The sequence below is a fragment of the Typopeltis vanoorti genome, chromosome 14 (assembly GCF_054136105.1).
Source record: "Typopeltis vanoorti isolate ZY-2024b chromosome 14, IOZ_Tvanoo_1.0, whole genome shotgun sequence".
In the NCBI taxonomy this organism is placed as follows: Eukaryota; Metazoa; Arthropoda; class Arachnida; order Uropygi; family Thelyphonidae; genus Typopeltis; species Typopeltis vanoorti.
In genome coordinates, this window is record NC_143562.1 from 93,940,767 (window position 1) to 93,958,125 (window position 17,359).

General features: G+C 39.1%; 1 protein-coding gene across 1 annotated transcript in view; it reads left to right on the forward strand.

Moving 5' to 3' along the window:
* Window positions 1–17,359, forward strand: part of LOC150099771 (uncharacterized) — a 392,852-nt gene that overhangs the window by 16,692 nt on the left and 358,801 nt on the right. Inside the window, exon 2 of the mRNA XM_090403489.1 lies at window positions 10,390–10,473. Within this exon, the coding sequence (XP_090259615.1) occupies window positions 10,390–10,473 (84 nt within the window). The remainder of the gene's footprint in view (window positions 1–10,389; window positions 10,474–17,359) is intronic.

Consider the following 17,359-nt stretch of genomic DNA (forward strand, 5'->3'; position numbering starts at 1 on the left):
ATTTTTGTATGTCTGACAGTCATTTCCTACTCTGCTATTTAGATCCCCAACAAGGACCAGCTTTTCCTTTTTCATTGTGTCAGTTGCTTTTTCTAACATATGTACATACGTACATCTTCAAGGCCCACCTTTCCTAATTGGGTTGTGGAAACAGCTGCAAGAGGAACTTCCAATGGTCACGATCCTCTGCCACCAAGCTCAGGTGTTCTGGTGGGATTCCCAAACGTGTCCACTCAAAGTTTTGGATATAATCTATCCAGCGAGTCCTTGGCCTTCCACGTGACCTCCCACCCTCTGGCTTGGCAAAGAGGGCCTGCTGAGGGAGCCTCTCTTGTGGCATTCTGACCAGGTGCCCATACCAACGTAACTGTGATCTCTCAACACGGAGAAGCAGCGGTTGAGTATTGAGGGTTTTCCGAATTGCAGAGCTTCTGATTCTGTCGAGTGTTGTCAGTCCAGCAACCCCTGGAAGGAATCTCATTTCTGCCGCTTGAATTCGTGTCCACATTCTTTCAGTCATTACCCAACTCTCATGACAATAGGTGAGGATGGGGACATAGACTATATTGAAGACAGCCAGCTTTGCCTTCTTGCTTAACTCCCGCTTCAATACTACCGAACGGCCAAGCTTCCGCAATATTGAGCTTGCTAAGCCAATTCGAGTATCTAGCTCTACGTCCCATTTTCCATCATTCGTGAATATGGACCCAAGGTATTTAAACTTCTCCACCCGCCTCATTGGGACTCCACTTCCATGTAGAGTGCACTGGGATGTTTGTCTTGAGACCACAGATGTTTCGGTTTTGGCCACACTGATCTTCATTCCGGCGTCTGCACAAACAGCTACAAACCTATCCAGGGTCCACTGGAGGTCATCTGTGGATGAGCTAAGCAGAACTAGGTCATCTGCAAAATGCAGACGTCCAATGCATCTTCCAATTCTGACACACTCACTGCCTCGACTGTGCTTATCAATCCAGTCCATGAATATTACGAAAAGGAGGGGTGACAGAACATACCCTTGGTGGAGGCCAACAGAGACTGTGAAAGGTTCAGACTTTGTGCTGTTTACCCTGACACAAAACTCTGGGCATTCATACAGGGACTCGATGGCAGCTAATAGTTAGCCATCCACTCCATACTCCTGTACTACTTGCCAAAGCTTATCCCGAGGAACCTGGTCATATGCCTTCTCCAAGTCCACAAAACATATGTAGACATTCTTGGCATATTCCCAAGATTTCTCAAAGACTTGCCTTAAAGTGATGATTTGGTCAGTTGTGCTTCTACCAGGACGAAAGCCACATTGTTCTTCCTGGAACTTTGACTCAACTATGCTCCTGCACCTTCTTTCCAAGCGCCTAGCATACACTTTCCCAGGCAGGCTGAACAATAGTTGCTGCAATCTCTCTCTCTCTGGTCTCCCTTCTTGAAGACTGGTATTATTATGCCTGTCTGCCATTGCTTTGGTGCTTGCCCAGATATCCAAGCAGCCTGACACACTCGAGTCAGCTAGAGAACACCGTCTCGATTTAATGCTTTTAGCATTTCGGGCCGAATTTCATCATCGTCAGTAGCCTTGCCCGATTTTGGCGATTTTATTGCTAAATGGACCTCTTCTGCTGTGAGACTAGTCATTGCCCCGATCTGCACCTCTTGGATGTCCACAAATGCTGGGCCACCCGAGTTAAGAAGGCTCTCAAAGTATTCCCTCCATCTGTGGAAGATATCCTTCTCGGTTGTTAAAAGTGCACCATCAGAGGCCTTAATTGCCCCTGCTGTACACGATTTCCTCCCTCGAAGGCAGCAGATGGTCTGCAGAATACTTTGTTTGCATTTGCATAGGATGAGTCTAATCTTTCTCCAAAGGATTCCCAAGCCTTCTGCTTTACTGTCTTTACTGCCTCAGCAGCAGCTTTTCGTGCCTCGGCATACTGCAAACGCATCTCAGGTGACCTAAGCCATGTTAGGTACAACTCCTTTTTTGCCCGGACAGTTTTTTCCACCAAGGTGTCCTTTTCTCACTGCCCATTGCCACGCTGAGTCGCTTTCTGCCACAGCATGAGAGTGCAGAGGCAGTGACAGCTGTTCTGAACAGCTTCCACTCCTCCTCAACATCTGCAATATGCTTAGGAATCTCTTTGAACCTGGAGGAAATGTCATCTGCAAAATTCTTTCTTACAGCCTCATTTTCCAATGCCTCCCATTTAATGTGGTGTTGCTGCTTAGGCCTACCAGCGTTGATGGTTACATCTGGTTTCTGAAGCCGTAGAGTGCAGACAACAAGGAATTATTGGACTTCTGCTGTACTAACAGCTTGTCCATAATTTCAACCCATTCACATTAAGGTCAGGGGCACCATTCCTCCCAACCACACCCCTCCATGTCTGGTCATCTGTTCCAGCATGTGCATTGAAGTCACCCATTAGCAGGACTGATTCCATGTCTGCCACCCTGTCAAAAGCAGCATCCACATCCTCTAGCAAGGCAGAGTATTCTGACTCCAGATTACTCTGCCTTCATCTGAAGCCTTAACACACATACTTGTCCCCCCCCCCCATGGGATCCACTCAATAACACAGTCTGATAGCTGGGGGCTTGTGAGTATCTCCTCACCCGCCTGAGCAGACATTGTCGGCCTCACACACGGTAGTAGAGCTTCCACCCCTTATCCAGGTCGACAGTTCCAGAGCCTCTCCTCTTGGTCGAAGAAAGCCCGACTAAGTCTGTCCGGTAGCACTTGGCTTCCTTGACCAGTTTCAACTCCTTCCCTGTCAGAGAGAATATGTAGTTTCCTAAAGCCATAATCTGGTGCCCCGTTGTCATTGCCATTTCCGTCCTTTTGCAGAACCATTTCTTTGCGCTCCCCCCCCCCAACACCTCCCCAAACGGGTAGCGGGCCCACAATGATTGAGTTTCCTCTAGCAGAGTGCTGAGGAGTGGTGTCTGAGGGAGACTGTAACATATTTTTTGAACGGATCCCTCTCCCTAAAACCCGAATGCATCCCTTGATAACCCGTGCGATGGACGATGCAGTATGAACATTTTTTGATGGCCTGATCATGTTACAGTGTTTTATAATGTCCTGTTAGCACAAGAAGAAATGACACAGCAAAATAGGAAAGATTCCCCTTGAATACTCTAATAACATTCGGGGGGGGAGCAGCAAGAAGAGAAGAAAGAAAGAAGCAAGGGAGGAAGAGGAGGGACCAGTCTACAGATAATATAACAGATGTATATTACTCGAAGTAAGGCATGGTCCAGCATCAGGTACCTTGAGTTTGCCACCCGTACTCACTAAAGTGAGTCCCTGAGGCAATTTTTGATGCTTTTTCTAAAGCATCAAAAAATTCCTCCATTTCTATCTTAGTAGAACCTTCTGTGGGACCATAGGCACAAATAAGTCTCATTGTCCACTTCCCCATTCTGATATTAGCCCACATCACTCTACTTGAGACTGCCTGCCATTCAAGAAGATGAGCCTCATATTTTGTGTTGAATACTATGGCTACTCCTTTTCCTTGATTGTCATTGCCCGAATATAACATTTTGTATTTATTGCTCAGAAAGATCTCACCAGTTTTTTTTGTCTTTTTTGTTTCAGTCACCCCTATTATGTCGATCTGGTACTTATCTAATTCCTTAATTAGCTCCATTTCTTTGCCATTCAGGCTTCTTATGTTGATAGTACTGATCTTTAACTCTGGTGATGTTGAGTTGGGGTGTGCTTTCAGATTTGTTCCAGTAATTGACTTTTCGCTGTTCGCCCTGGTTCCCTGGCCTTATTTAACTGGGCGACGTCCCAGCCGACATGAAATTTTGTCATGTTGTACCATCATTTTGTATATTGGTTTAAGCCAATAAGAATACAATTTGGTTGGCTAAATCCCAAATTGCCAGCCCATCCTTGTTCTTTCAGTATCCAGGTAGATACCCAACAGGGTGCACCATGAGAAGGTGAGGATTGGACATTAGGTCAGATGCCCTGGTCGGTTCTCCACATTCCTTTAAAGGCTATATGGAGGTCTCCTCTCAGTTATACAGTTTTGACCCTTAAGCACCCCCTCATTTGCATTTGTACATATGCCAAATGGTGTGTAGAGCACAAAAAGGTACCAAGTTTTTTTCCCTAAGAGTCTGGGTATTATATAACTAAAGGGAGGCATAGTGAGATCCTTCTTGTGAGAAAGAGGACAGGACTGTGTTAGGGTAGTATTAAGACATTAGTTATGGAAGATACTGAAGCTTGGAATGTACTTTGTCCTCTTCATTAATTGGAGAAATCAAGTGTGCTGTTGTCAGCAAACTACTCACACTGCATATCCTTACTCTACAGGGTGATTCTAAATTATTGTTGATGTTTCTGTGGCTTATAATTTTCAAACCAGAAACAAAAAAAGAAAACTGCTTACAGAATATGAAAATGCCACTCAACAAGTTTTATTACCTATTGAATCAATACTGCAGAATGCTAAACAACTTCAGCATGTGCAACTTTCACAGCATGTAAGATGTCCAAGCGATAATCACTTTCCCTTCAAGTGTTCTCCATCATTTGCAGTGTAACTTTTTCTCTTGCAGCAACAATTCTGGTCTTCAGTTTATCAAGGGAGGTCGCATGGGTCTGGTAAACAGTGTCCTTCACGTATATCCCACAGGAAGAAATTAAGCAGCATGAAGGCTATGGAATTGGTCCACCAAGCCCATCCCAGCACCCAGGAAAATGCATGTCAAGAAATTCTCAGACAGTAAGAGCCCAATGTGGCAGTGCTCCATCTTGCTAGAACACCAACATTTGGCTGATGATCTTCCAACTGGGGTAACAGATACAGCTGTATCATGTCCAGATAGTTCACCACTGTTACTGTTTTTTCTGCAAAGAAAAAGGGCCCCAAACTTCTGAACATGACAAAATTGCACCAGACATTCACCTTTGAACTATCTTTTTCGAATACTTGAATGCCGTGGGGGATTTTCTGATCCCTATATTCTGCAGTTATGAAAATTTTACTTCCCTGATAGTGAAAACATTGCTTCATCACTAAATATCCATCTCTGCAGGTAATTTTCATCAGCTTCAACTTTTGACAAAATGTCTTGGGCAGATTGGAAATGGCAGGGTTTATTGTCCAGGATGATACAAGCCTGCACAATCATAGAGTTAAAGGCAGTTATGAACAACCCTCTAAATAGTCATTTGTGGTATACCTAACTGCAAAGAAACTTGTCTAGTTGATTTTTATGGGCTTTAATAAAATACTTTTTGAATTTGAACAACATTTTCCTGCGAAGTGCATGGTCTTCTTGCCCCTTTTTGATGTGGAACACTATCAGTTTCTTGAAATTGCTTTAACTAATGTCAGATAGCATTATCTGAAGCTGGATGTTTCCATACTGATTTCTGTAACAACATTGCTATAATGTTGTGATAATGGACTTTGTTTCAAAAAAACAAAAGTATGCACATTGCTTTCTTTTGAACAGTTCACATTTTGGTGTACGATGTCATATTATTTCCCAGACATCAATGCAGAGAGTACAGTGTTGCCAAATAAAGTTTGCTGAGTTACACTTTCATATTCTGTAAGCAGTTTTATTTTGTTGTTTCTGGTTTTTGAAAATTATAGGCTATGGAAACCCTGACAGAAATTTAGAATTACCATGTATAATCTTCAAAACAAATCACCCATGCAAGTCATCATAAATAATTTTGAACAGCACTGCAAATAAAAATAAAAAAAAGTCCTTCAAAAATCAGTACTAAAAATAACAAAAAACAATGACTAAATTATTTCATTATTTTTTATTTTTAATTCTTCACGCTACAATACCCTAATGCTAGGGCAATAACTAGCACTCATCAACTGCACACACACACACACACACACACACACACACACACACACACACACACACACACACACACACACACACACACACACACACACACACACACACACACACATTGCGTGCATACATGCTACCTAATAAACAGGATTAATGATTAAGGCAGTAGTTCCCAGACTCTTTCAGTTCATGGCACCTTTAGTGTATCAGGATTTTTCCATGGCGCCAAAAGTCAGAACATAGGCATACCTAACAGTTGCAGTGCCCAGTTGGTGCAGTTAGAAATGAAATGTATTTCAAATTCACAAACAATTTATGTAAAAAGTATTAAATAAGTACATATTTTGAACAATCAAATCATTGAATAAATAAATTGTAATTAGCGGGATGGGCGAGTGTTTTGCTCACTGCACATCCTCTCAAATCTTGGAATCAAACTGGACACAGCCACCCTCATTTCCTGTTCCACATTGATTTTTGGACGATACTTGCTTTTTATCACAGCGACCGCTGAAAACTCAGCTTTGCACAAATATGATGTCACAAATGGAATTAAGCTTCACTGAGCTTTACCACTTAGCAGTGGATATTCATCTTTTACTGATATCCAAAAGTCAAACTAACTAATTTTTGTTATTCTAGTAACTGTTGGAGCATGAAAATGTTCCGACAGTTATTAGAAAAACATTATGAATTTGATAAAGAATTACATCTAGTATTTGTGGACTATATACAAGCATATGACTGTACTATAAACAACATATTTGTGTACTATAAACAAGTATATACATTGAAATGCACTATAGGATGCAACGGGACTTTAGGATACCATAAAAGTATATAAATATGATACAGTTATGTAGATCCAGATCGAACGTGGGATCTGCCACCTTCTAGACCACATCGCCAACAATATTAGACTGGATGTAGCTTGTGTTCTCACCAAAGCAAGACCACCAAAAACCAACATATCCAATAGTGAATATGAAGCTCTGCAGGAAATGAAGAAAAACAAAGAAATAGTATAAACCAAAGCAGATAAGGGAAAAGCCACCGTAGTACTCAACCAAATGGACTACACAGGTAAGCTTAATGCTCTATTATTAGATCGGGCTACTTACCTCCCTGTTGAATACAATCCCACAAACTCACAAATCAGAAAACTCCATAGGCTCCTTAAGAATGTCACTTCTTGGCCTGTAGAAGTTACTAACAAATTAAAACCATTTAACTCTATTTCCCCCCCCCCCCCCCGTATATATAGACTCCCAAAAATACATAAAGAAAATGTGCCATTATGTCCCATAGTGGATGGCATTGATTCCTCCACATACAAATTAGCTAAACATTTGGCCAAAGTGCTCACACACTATACTGGCAACACACCATCACACATAAAAAACTCAGCCTACTTCAAAGCCAGCATAGAAAACCTTACACTCCAACATACCGACATAATGGTCAGTTTTGACGTCTCCTCCTTATTCACAAATGTCCCACTCAAGAAAACCTTAGAGCTAATCCAAGCTAAATTTCCTCTCGATATCTCAGCCCTATTTCAGTTCACAATGAACGGAGGCTATTTTGTTTGGCAGGGAAAATTCTACAAACAAATAGAGGGGACAGCCATGGGTTCACCACTGGCCAACTTCTTTATGGAGATTTTTGAAGAGAAAGCATTAAACTCTGCCTCACAAAAACCAACCATATGGCTTCACTATGTTGATGATGTGTTCGCTATTTGGCCACTGGGCTCTGATACACTCCACTCCTTCTTAACACACTTAAACAACCAACACCCCAGACAGGCAGATACACTCACCCTAGAATCCTGTTCACTTTGGAAAAAGAGGAAAACAACAGCCTCCCTTTCCTAGACACTCTTATCACTTGCCAGCCTGATGGAACCTTGGTTTTCTCAGTTTATAGAAAACCTACCCATACAGGCAGATACATTCACCAACAATCCCCCCCCCCCCCCTCACAACAATATGGAGTTATTAAGACACTAAACAGCAGGGCTAAACTACTATGTTGAAATGACAATGCCCTAACCACTGAACTAAATCACATCCTTAACTCTTTCACAGCCAATGGCTCCCCCCCCCCCCCAAAAAATCCAAAAAATATTGAAACCAGTAAACTACAACCCTGCCCCCCCCTTCACAACAAGGATTACTCTAAATCCATCACCATTCCCTATATCTGAGGCACCTCGGAAAAAATTGCCAAAATCTTAAAAAAACATGACTTGACCTCTTGTTACAGACCATATAGAAAACTGGCATCCCTTATCTGCTCCACTAAAGACCAACCACTTCCCCTAGACCTACCTGGTGTATACCAGGTCCCTTGCAGCTGTAAGCTGTCTTACTTTGACCAAACAGGCAGGACAGCGAATATCAGAATTTCAGAACATAGGACTACATCCATTTTCACCAGTATAGCCACTCTGGTCTTGCAGACCATGCTCTGGATACATGGTGGAATGAACAGGAAGAATACGGTGGAAGAAAACCACAATAATACACCTTAGCAAGTTCAAATTTGAAAGACTTTTCATGGAATCAGCCTCAGTCCTAAGAAACATGCCAAACCTCAACAAATTTGGTTGCATGAGACTGCCCCAAATTTGGGAGATGTACATCAGGAGACCTTCAGCCCAACAGCCAAGAATACCTACATAGCCTGCTGGGGGCACCATCAGGACTTTTAGGAGAAACAATAGCTTCCTTGCTTCTTCCTCATTTACTGTGTGTAGTGCCTGTGTGCACATGTCTTTATTTTAAGTTCCTTTGAAGATGGCAATGTGACGTTGCCGAAATATTGGAAATATATATTAAAGTTTACTTTAATTTATATTCTAATGTACATTGTGAATACCCTAAGTTAATTAATAATCAATAATAATTATGTAGCTGCTGCACATGCAAGGTACATTTCCTGCAGGAACATTCATCAAGGTTTGAAATAAAATCTACACTGCTAAGGAGATAGGCTTTCACCAACTCTGTTCAACCTAGCATTGATAATTCTTTCCTTCATAATTACATGGTGATCAGCATTCATTATTAAAAAAATTCTGACATGGAGTGTAATCTAGTATTACTATGTATTACTAAAAGCGAAACAGTCTAATGGTTTGTACAGTGTCCATTAGATGTCCTTCCTATCAACACATCAGTGGTCTGATTCTAAAACCCATGTGGGCTAAGTGTCATTTCAGTGAAAATATTGGAATATTTCACAGTGCCCTGGGGTGTTGCAGCACACGCACACAGGTTGGGTACCACCAATTAAGGCATAAAATGTAGTTACATTTTAGACTAAGCATAGAAACATAGCTGTGGCATTCAAAATTAATAGAAGGCAAGACGTACCTTCAAGAATTCTAAGTTGTTGGATGGAAAATAGATATCCTAATTACTTTTTCTATTTTAGTATAAAAGTGTAGTTGACGATGACTACTAATTTTATATAATAAAAACAATGTGTTATGCTGTCGTGACCTGAGAGGTGGTTAATTATGTGTAATTTTCAGTTAAGACTGGTATATGATGAACTGCGGAGCTGGTAATTAGGATAAAAACGCTTGAATACTTTGGCTTGAGAAACTGGTAAATGGGCAAGGAGATTAGGTGGATAATAATAATAATTATTATTACTACTACTACCCTAAAACCCCATGGAGTCAAAGGCTCATCTGGAGGTCCTTTTGTCATACACACAGCTAATCATACTGCACCTTAAACACACTCTAATTCTCTGCAGACACCACCCTCTCAGGCAAGGCATTCCAATCATTAACAACTCTGCATGCAAAAAACCTGCTTCTCATGTCCCTGCTCACACCCTCCTTATACAGCTTCCAGGGATGACCTCTGGTTCTCCCCTGATCTCTCACCACTTTATGAAAAATCATTGAACATTGATCATACCAATGTTCAATGATTTTTCACTGAGCATTGATTATTGAACAATTTTCATTGAACACCTCTTACCAACTTGTAGGTCTCTATCATATCACCCCTCTTCCTATAAATCCACTAGACTCTGTAAATTGCATCTTCTTACCCTTTCCTCATATTCAACATTCCAGTGATCAGAAACTACATTAGTCGGTCACTTCTTGACCCTTTCCAACATTTCTTCATCCTTTTGAAAACCAGTTGTAGAAAACATCCTTTTGGACAAATCAATTGATGTGTTCTGCCTTGCACAACTCAACTTTCAGATCCATAAATTAAAATTGGTTATCCCTTTGGAACCCAGGAGACCAAATTCACACACAGTAGTGCAGATGTGATCATATCAAGAAAGGCAAAATGACTGCCATATCCTTATACATCAGTTGTTCATTTTCATATATGTTCATTTCAACATCACAATGATCTTTGAGTTGTATAAGGAGATCTTATAATACATTATAAGGATTTGATAATGTATTAAATACATTATCAAATTTATCAGATATTGTAGATAATGTATTTAATAAAGATAATTTTTCTGATATACCATATTAGCTTTATCAATTGATTGCAGGAGGCATACAGCAATGGTGAAGCCTTGATTGCAGAAGAAGAAAAGGAAAAAAAAAAGGCAGAAAGAAGAAAAGCAAAGAAAAAGGTGATTGTCTTGTGCTGTATTACACCACATAGTTGATTTACTGATATATTGTAAATTGTAGGAAAATTAAATATTTTTATATAGAAGCATTAAATCTATTATGAATTAGTTTGGTAATTTCAGCTTGAAAGTTAAAAAAAAGTTATTCAGATATTAAGCAGAAACTTTTATTTGATATGAATGATGTTGTAACAGGCACAACCATACCCATAATGCTGTATTTGTAATTTTTTGAAAAGCATCCAGATTTAATGTATATTTCAATGTCTGTCGTGTGCATCTGGTGTTACTGAAAACACAGGTTACTGAAAATCATATATGAAAATGTTGCTATTAGCGAAGTCTATTGATATCAGAATATAAGCATTTCTTATCCAACTCAGCTATAACTTTATTATAGAAATGGAATAAATTGCTAGTGCATGATGCTCCCTACACCTATTAATGCTACCATAGGATATCAGTTCCTGTTCCTGAATTTGGGTCCTATCAACTTATCCAAGATCTTAAACCAACCATTTCAGAGATATTACTAGTCTATGATTTGCTACCCGTGACTCGGATCTGTCACCCTCCCTTATGCATTGAACTGTCTTTGTACCTTTTTCATTTCTTTGGGCCCTGCTGATGCTCAGATGTAATTTAAACATCCTGCTCATTGGTACTGTTTTTTCTCAATTTCTCATACACATTCTCTTAAACACACATGCTGTTATTACATTGAATGAGGTTAAGGAGGAGTTTGTTAGGAGTGTTGTATGAATAACAGTTAGTATGGACTTCGAGCATTTGAGACCCCATGGGGATTCTCACATAATAATAATATTCATTTGAATCCCATTGCCACGTTTGTGCCAAAATTTTGCAACATATAATTTTGAAAATGAAATGACCTGGAGGTGCTCAGAACATCTCATTTTCAAAATTATATGCTCTCTAGTTCAACATAACACTGTTAGCATTCACAAATATATGAACAGAACTCACACCTTCTTGAATGTATAAATGATCTCAAGTTCCTATCTAATACCCAAATTTATAATATGATTCTGTCATTGATTGGTGCACTTACGTAATTTTTCTCAGAACTCTCATATATGTGGTATCTTTAGTTTTTGATCAATTGATTTGTTCTGCCTTGCACAATCCAACTTTCAGATCCATAAATTAAAATTGGTTTAAATGCCATCTAATTTAGTATTTTGATATTTTGACTGATTTCATTCTTATTCTATATACATTTATTCAGCTGTCACCTCAACACCATCAGTGCTCACTAAAGTTATCCTTCCAAAGTCATTCTTTCTTTTACTTGCTACATAGTGGAAGAACTCTTTGGGATTATCCTTGATCTCTTTGGCTAAGGTCTTCTCATAATCTGATTTAGCTTTTCTTACTATGCTGGTAACCTTCCTAGCTTGAGCCTTGTACTGCTCATGGGCATGGGTGTACTGATTGCCTTTCTACTTGTAAATTCTCCATACATTTTCTCTTTTTGCAGATCAAGCTTGATACTACTGCTCATCCATCTAATGCCTGCCTTGTTTGACTTCAACAAATATATAGAGCTGAATTTTGCCAAACTAACTTCCCAACAGAAATAATTTCTTTCATTTTATTAATGCTTTTTTTTTATTATTATTGAATTGAAAATTTAAATTTCATAATTTTTGCTTCAACTGTATGTATATTGGCTTCATGTAACTAAAAATGTATTTAAAACTTAAAACAATGTTTCACGTGTTTGTACTTGATTATAACCAGTTGTTAAAAAATAAATACCTTTAATTATTCATGTTTGAATGAAATATCATAATTTTCCTCAATTATCTTTTCCTGAGAAGGGAAGGGGTATGTAGGTACTGAAATTTTGGGAAACACTGCTAAAGCATTGTTTCCAGATTATGTAAAAATTTTAAAAACTGCAAGAAATATAAAATTAATTAAAAATAGAAAAAATATTTAGTACATGGTGGAAATGTACCATTGGTTCACAACCTTTCATGGGTGGGAATTATACCAAAAACAAAAAAACAACTTAAATACCCAATCCTATCACTCTCTCATCTTCTATGTGCCAACCTCTGTAGAGTACATCTGCTCCATCTACTCTCATAGCCACATTTTGTCCTGTTATTATTTTTGTTATCCACCTTTGTACCATTTCTAAAGTTTCTTCATCCTCATCCCAGTGACCAGATCTGTGGATTAATTTAGGTGGTTTAAATTAAACTTGCCAAGAAATGATATTATTGTTTAATTCTTTATTCAAGTGTAAGCAAACAAAGTTTGCGAGTGAAGTATGTTTATGACTAAGCTACTTGTATATAAGGGCTGTGACCTCACATTAATTGCCTTAGTGTATCCCGTAATAAAGTAGCCTAATCTCATGAAGATACTTCACACACAAACTTTGTTTGCTCACACTTGATAAAGGATTAAAAAAGAAAGTAATTTCTTACCAAGTTTAATTTAAATTATAACCAAGTGAAAAAAATCTACAACCTATTTCTAATCCAGAGATATGTGTGGACAGACTTATGTGTTCGTCGTACATGTTGTTTATTTTTTAATGGTATATATTACAATACAGAATAATAAGTAAATAATTATTTATTAACTTATTTCTGATATTTCGGTGGTGTTATAACCAGCATCTTCAGAGCACAAAAACACAGTTTGTCACAATATGCAAGACTATAACAACATGGTGTAAACAACGGACTAGTTAAACAAAATTGTAGCAGCAACACAAAGACTAGAGTCCTGACTTTGGCACCCTCTATCTGGAAAAAAAAAAAAAAATTCTAGCTATTACATAAGACTAGAGTCCTAAACAGAGAAAAAACTGGTACTAGTTTTTTCTTAAGATGACTGTCTCCCAGATTTTAGGCAAATTTATACAGCCATATTTGTTGAGATTTGGAGTGTGTTTCAGGGCCTCTGTTGCCTCTAAGAACAATCTCTCTGACTTGTAAGAACTTCTGTGCAGTACTTTTGTGTTTTTCCAGTTGATCCTGTGTGCAGGGGGGGGTATCCAGAGCATGGTCTGCTAGGCTGACTTGCCATAGTGATAATGCCAGATGTATCTTTTGTGTTCGCTGATGCGGACGTTCAGAGTTCTTCCTGCTTGACCGTAATAGGCTTGATTACATGAGCAGGGTACTTCGTAGACGCCTGGATGTGATAAAGGGAGAATGCTGTCCTTCGGTGAGCGGATAAGGGTTGCTAATTTGCCACACGGTTTGAATATGGTGCGTAGTTCATGTTTATTAAGAATTCTAAAAATTTTTTCGGATGTGTTTTAAATGTATGGGATGGTGACTGTTTTGTTGTAGTTCTCTGTGGTGGATAGTGGGAGGGATTTCTTAGGAGCGTTTAGTATTTTGTTTATCTTATGGGGATTATAGCCATTGGCCAAGAAGGTGTGGTGTAAGTGAGCCAGTTCTGCAGCAAGAGCATTGTCATTGGAACAGATTGCTCTCGCTCTGTGGGTTAGTGTTTTTAAAATGCCATATTGTCGAGAAGAGCGATGGTGTGATTATTTGTGTAAATATCTCCCTCTATGTGTGGGTTTTCTAAAAACTGAAAACGATAAGGAACCATCTGGATGATGTGTGATAAGTGTATTCAGGAAGGGCAGACAGTTATTAGCTTCCAGTTCCATTGTAAAGTGGATTTTTGGATGTTGGCTATTTAAATGCACTAAGAATGTTTCCAATGTCTTTGGGCCATGTGGCCAAATAGCAAGCACATCGGCAACATAGCGTAGCCAAAGTGTTGGTTCGAGAGGCTGTATTGATTGTCAGTTTTTCCAGGTGTTATATGTAAAAGTTGGCTTGGGGGGGGGAGCCCATGCACCATCTATTTGTTTGTATATTTTCCCTTTCCATGTGAAATATCCTGCATGTATTGTGAATTTGAATAGTTCAAATATATCGAGGGGGGGGGAGTGTGACTTCAGTAGATTGAGGGTTTCTATTAGTGGTACATTTGTGAATAGTGAGGTGGTGATATCAAAACTTACCATTAAGTCTGAGCTTTTTAGAGTGTGGTATTGTAAGATGCTTTATAGGTGGGCTGAATTTTTGACAAAGGAGGGAGAATTGTTTGTTAGAGTGGCTAGTAGCTTAGCTAAATGTCCAGACAGTTTGTATGTAGGACTATTTATACTGTCCACAATTGGGCATAAGGGTGTACCTTGTTTGTGAATTTTTGCTGCTCCATAAATCCTAGGTGTTTTAAAATGGAAGGGCTTGAGTTTGTTTACTGTGTCATTGCGCCAGGAAGTGACTTTTTTTCAATAATTTACATATCTTATTCTTTTGTGTGTTGGTGGGATTGCGGTCAATAATTTTGTATGTTGAGTGATCTTGTAACAATGTGTGCATTTTGTTTTCATATTCTGTTGTGTCCATCACCACGGTTGCATTCCCTTTGTCTGCTTTTGTTATGATAATCTGGCTATTATTCTGTAACTCTTTTACAGCAATGATTTCCTTATGCGGGATATTATTTTTGGGAAGCTTAGACTTGATTAGGTGTTGGCCACATCTAAACGTATGTTGTTGGCTATTGTTGGAGGCAGGTCGTATGTTCCCCGTTCGATGGATGCTATTATTTCGGCTTTTAGAACTTATTTGGGAGTCAGGGCAAAATTGTGCCCTCAACTTAAAGCACTAGTGGCTTCTTTGCTTAAGGTGAGCAATGATAATTTTATGACAATGAGATCTTGTTGTAATTGCGGTCCTTGCATGCTGCGTTGTTGGAGATTTTCAAACTTATTTTGGTGCCGGTTTTTGATTATGTTGAATTCTTTTTTAGCCATTGTGTCGGTGATGTTATCTAGGATCTCCCATAGTTCCATATTCAGAATATTATATAGTGATTCACTTAGTTAAATGAATGAATTTGATTGAATTTGATTTTGCTAATTCCAGACGAGTGGCGTTAATATGTTCTCGTAATAGCGCTACACTCACTCGTTTATAAATGTGTTGGGCTTTGGCCGAGTGGAACTTATTTTTGATTTTAACACAGTTCAGTTGCTGTGCCAATTTTCACTTCCACTTACCATATTGTCGTGTCTTGCATACGATATCGTCTCCGTGAAGAATCCTTAAACATGTGGACAGACCTATGTGTTCGTTGTACATGTTGTTTATTTTTTAACGGTATATATTAGAACACAGAATAATAAGTAAATAATTATTTATTAACTTATTGCTGATATTTCGTTGGTGTTATAACCAGCATCTTCAGAGCACAAAAACACAGTTTGTCACAATACGCAAGACTATAACAACATGGTGTAAACAACGCACTAGTTAAACAAAATTGTAGCAGCAACACAAAGACTAGAGTCCTGACTTTGGCACCCTCTATCTGAAAAAAAAAAAAAAAAATTGCAGCTATCACATAAGACTAGAGTCCTAAACAGAGAAAAAAACCAGTGCTAGTTTTTTTCTTAAGATGACTGTCTCCCAGATTTTAGGCAAATTTATACAGCCATATTTGTTGAGATTTGGAGTGTGTTTCAGGGCCTCTGTTGTCTCTAAGAACAATCTCTCCAACTTGTGAGAGCTTCTGTGCAGTGCTGTTGTGTTTTTCCAGTTGATCCTGAGTGCAGGGGTATCCATAGCATGGTCTCCTAGGCCCGACTTGCCATAGTGATAATGCCGGATGTATCTTTTGTGTTCGCTGATGCGGTTGTTCACAGTTCTTCCTGTTTGACCGGAGTAGGCTTGATTACATGAGCAGGGTACTTCGTAGACCCCTGGATGTGATAAAGGGGGGGATGCTGTCCTTGGGTGAGCGGATAAGGGTTGCTAATTTGCCACATGGTCTGAATGTGGTACGTAGTTCATGTTTATCAAGAATTCTAGAAATTTTTTCGGATGTGCCTTTAATGTATGGGATGGTGACAGTTTTGTTGTAGTTTTCTGTGATGGATGGTGGGAGGGATTTCTTAGGAGCATTTAGTATTTTGTTTATCTTATGGAGATTATAGCCATTGGCCAAGGAGACATGGCATAAGTGAGCCAGTTCAGCAGCAAGAGCATTTTCATTGGAACAGATTGCTCTCGTTATGTGGGTTAGCATTTTTAAAATGCCATATTGTTGAGAAGGATGATGGTGTGATTGTTTGTGTAAATATTCCCCTGTATGTGTGGGTTTTCTAAAAACTGAAAATGATAAGGAACCATCTAAAAGACTTGTGATAAGTGTATCCAGGAAGGGCAGACAGTTATTAGCTTCCAGTTCCATTAAAGTGGATTTTTGGATGTTGGCTATTTAAATGCACTAAGAATGTTTCCAATATCTCTGGTCCATGTGACCAAATAGCAAGCATATCATCAACATAGCGTAGCCAAAGTGTTGGTTTGAGAGTGGCTGTATTGATTGTTAGTTTTTCAGGTGTTCTATGTGAAAGTTGGCTGGGGGGGGGTACAGCCCATAGCTGTACCATCTATTTGTTTGTATGTTTTCCCTTTCCATGTGAAATATCCTGCATATATTGTGAATTTGAATAGTTCAAATATATCAGGGGGGAAGTGTGACTTCAGTAGATTGAGGGTTTCTATTAGTGGTACATTTGTGAATAGTGAGGTGATATCAAAGCTTACCATTAAGTCTGAGCTTTTTAGAGTGTGGTGTTATAAGATTCTTTTTAGGTGGGTTGAATTTTTGACAAAAGAGAGAGAATTGTTTGTGAGAGTGGATAGTAGCTTAGCTAAATGTCCAGCCAGTTTGTATGTGGGACTATTTATACTGTCCACAAATTGGTCATAAGGGTGTACCTTGTTTGTGAATGTTTGCTGCTCCATAAATCCTGGGTGTTTTAACATAGAAGGGCTTGAGTTTATTTACTGTGTCTTTGGGCCAG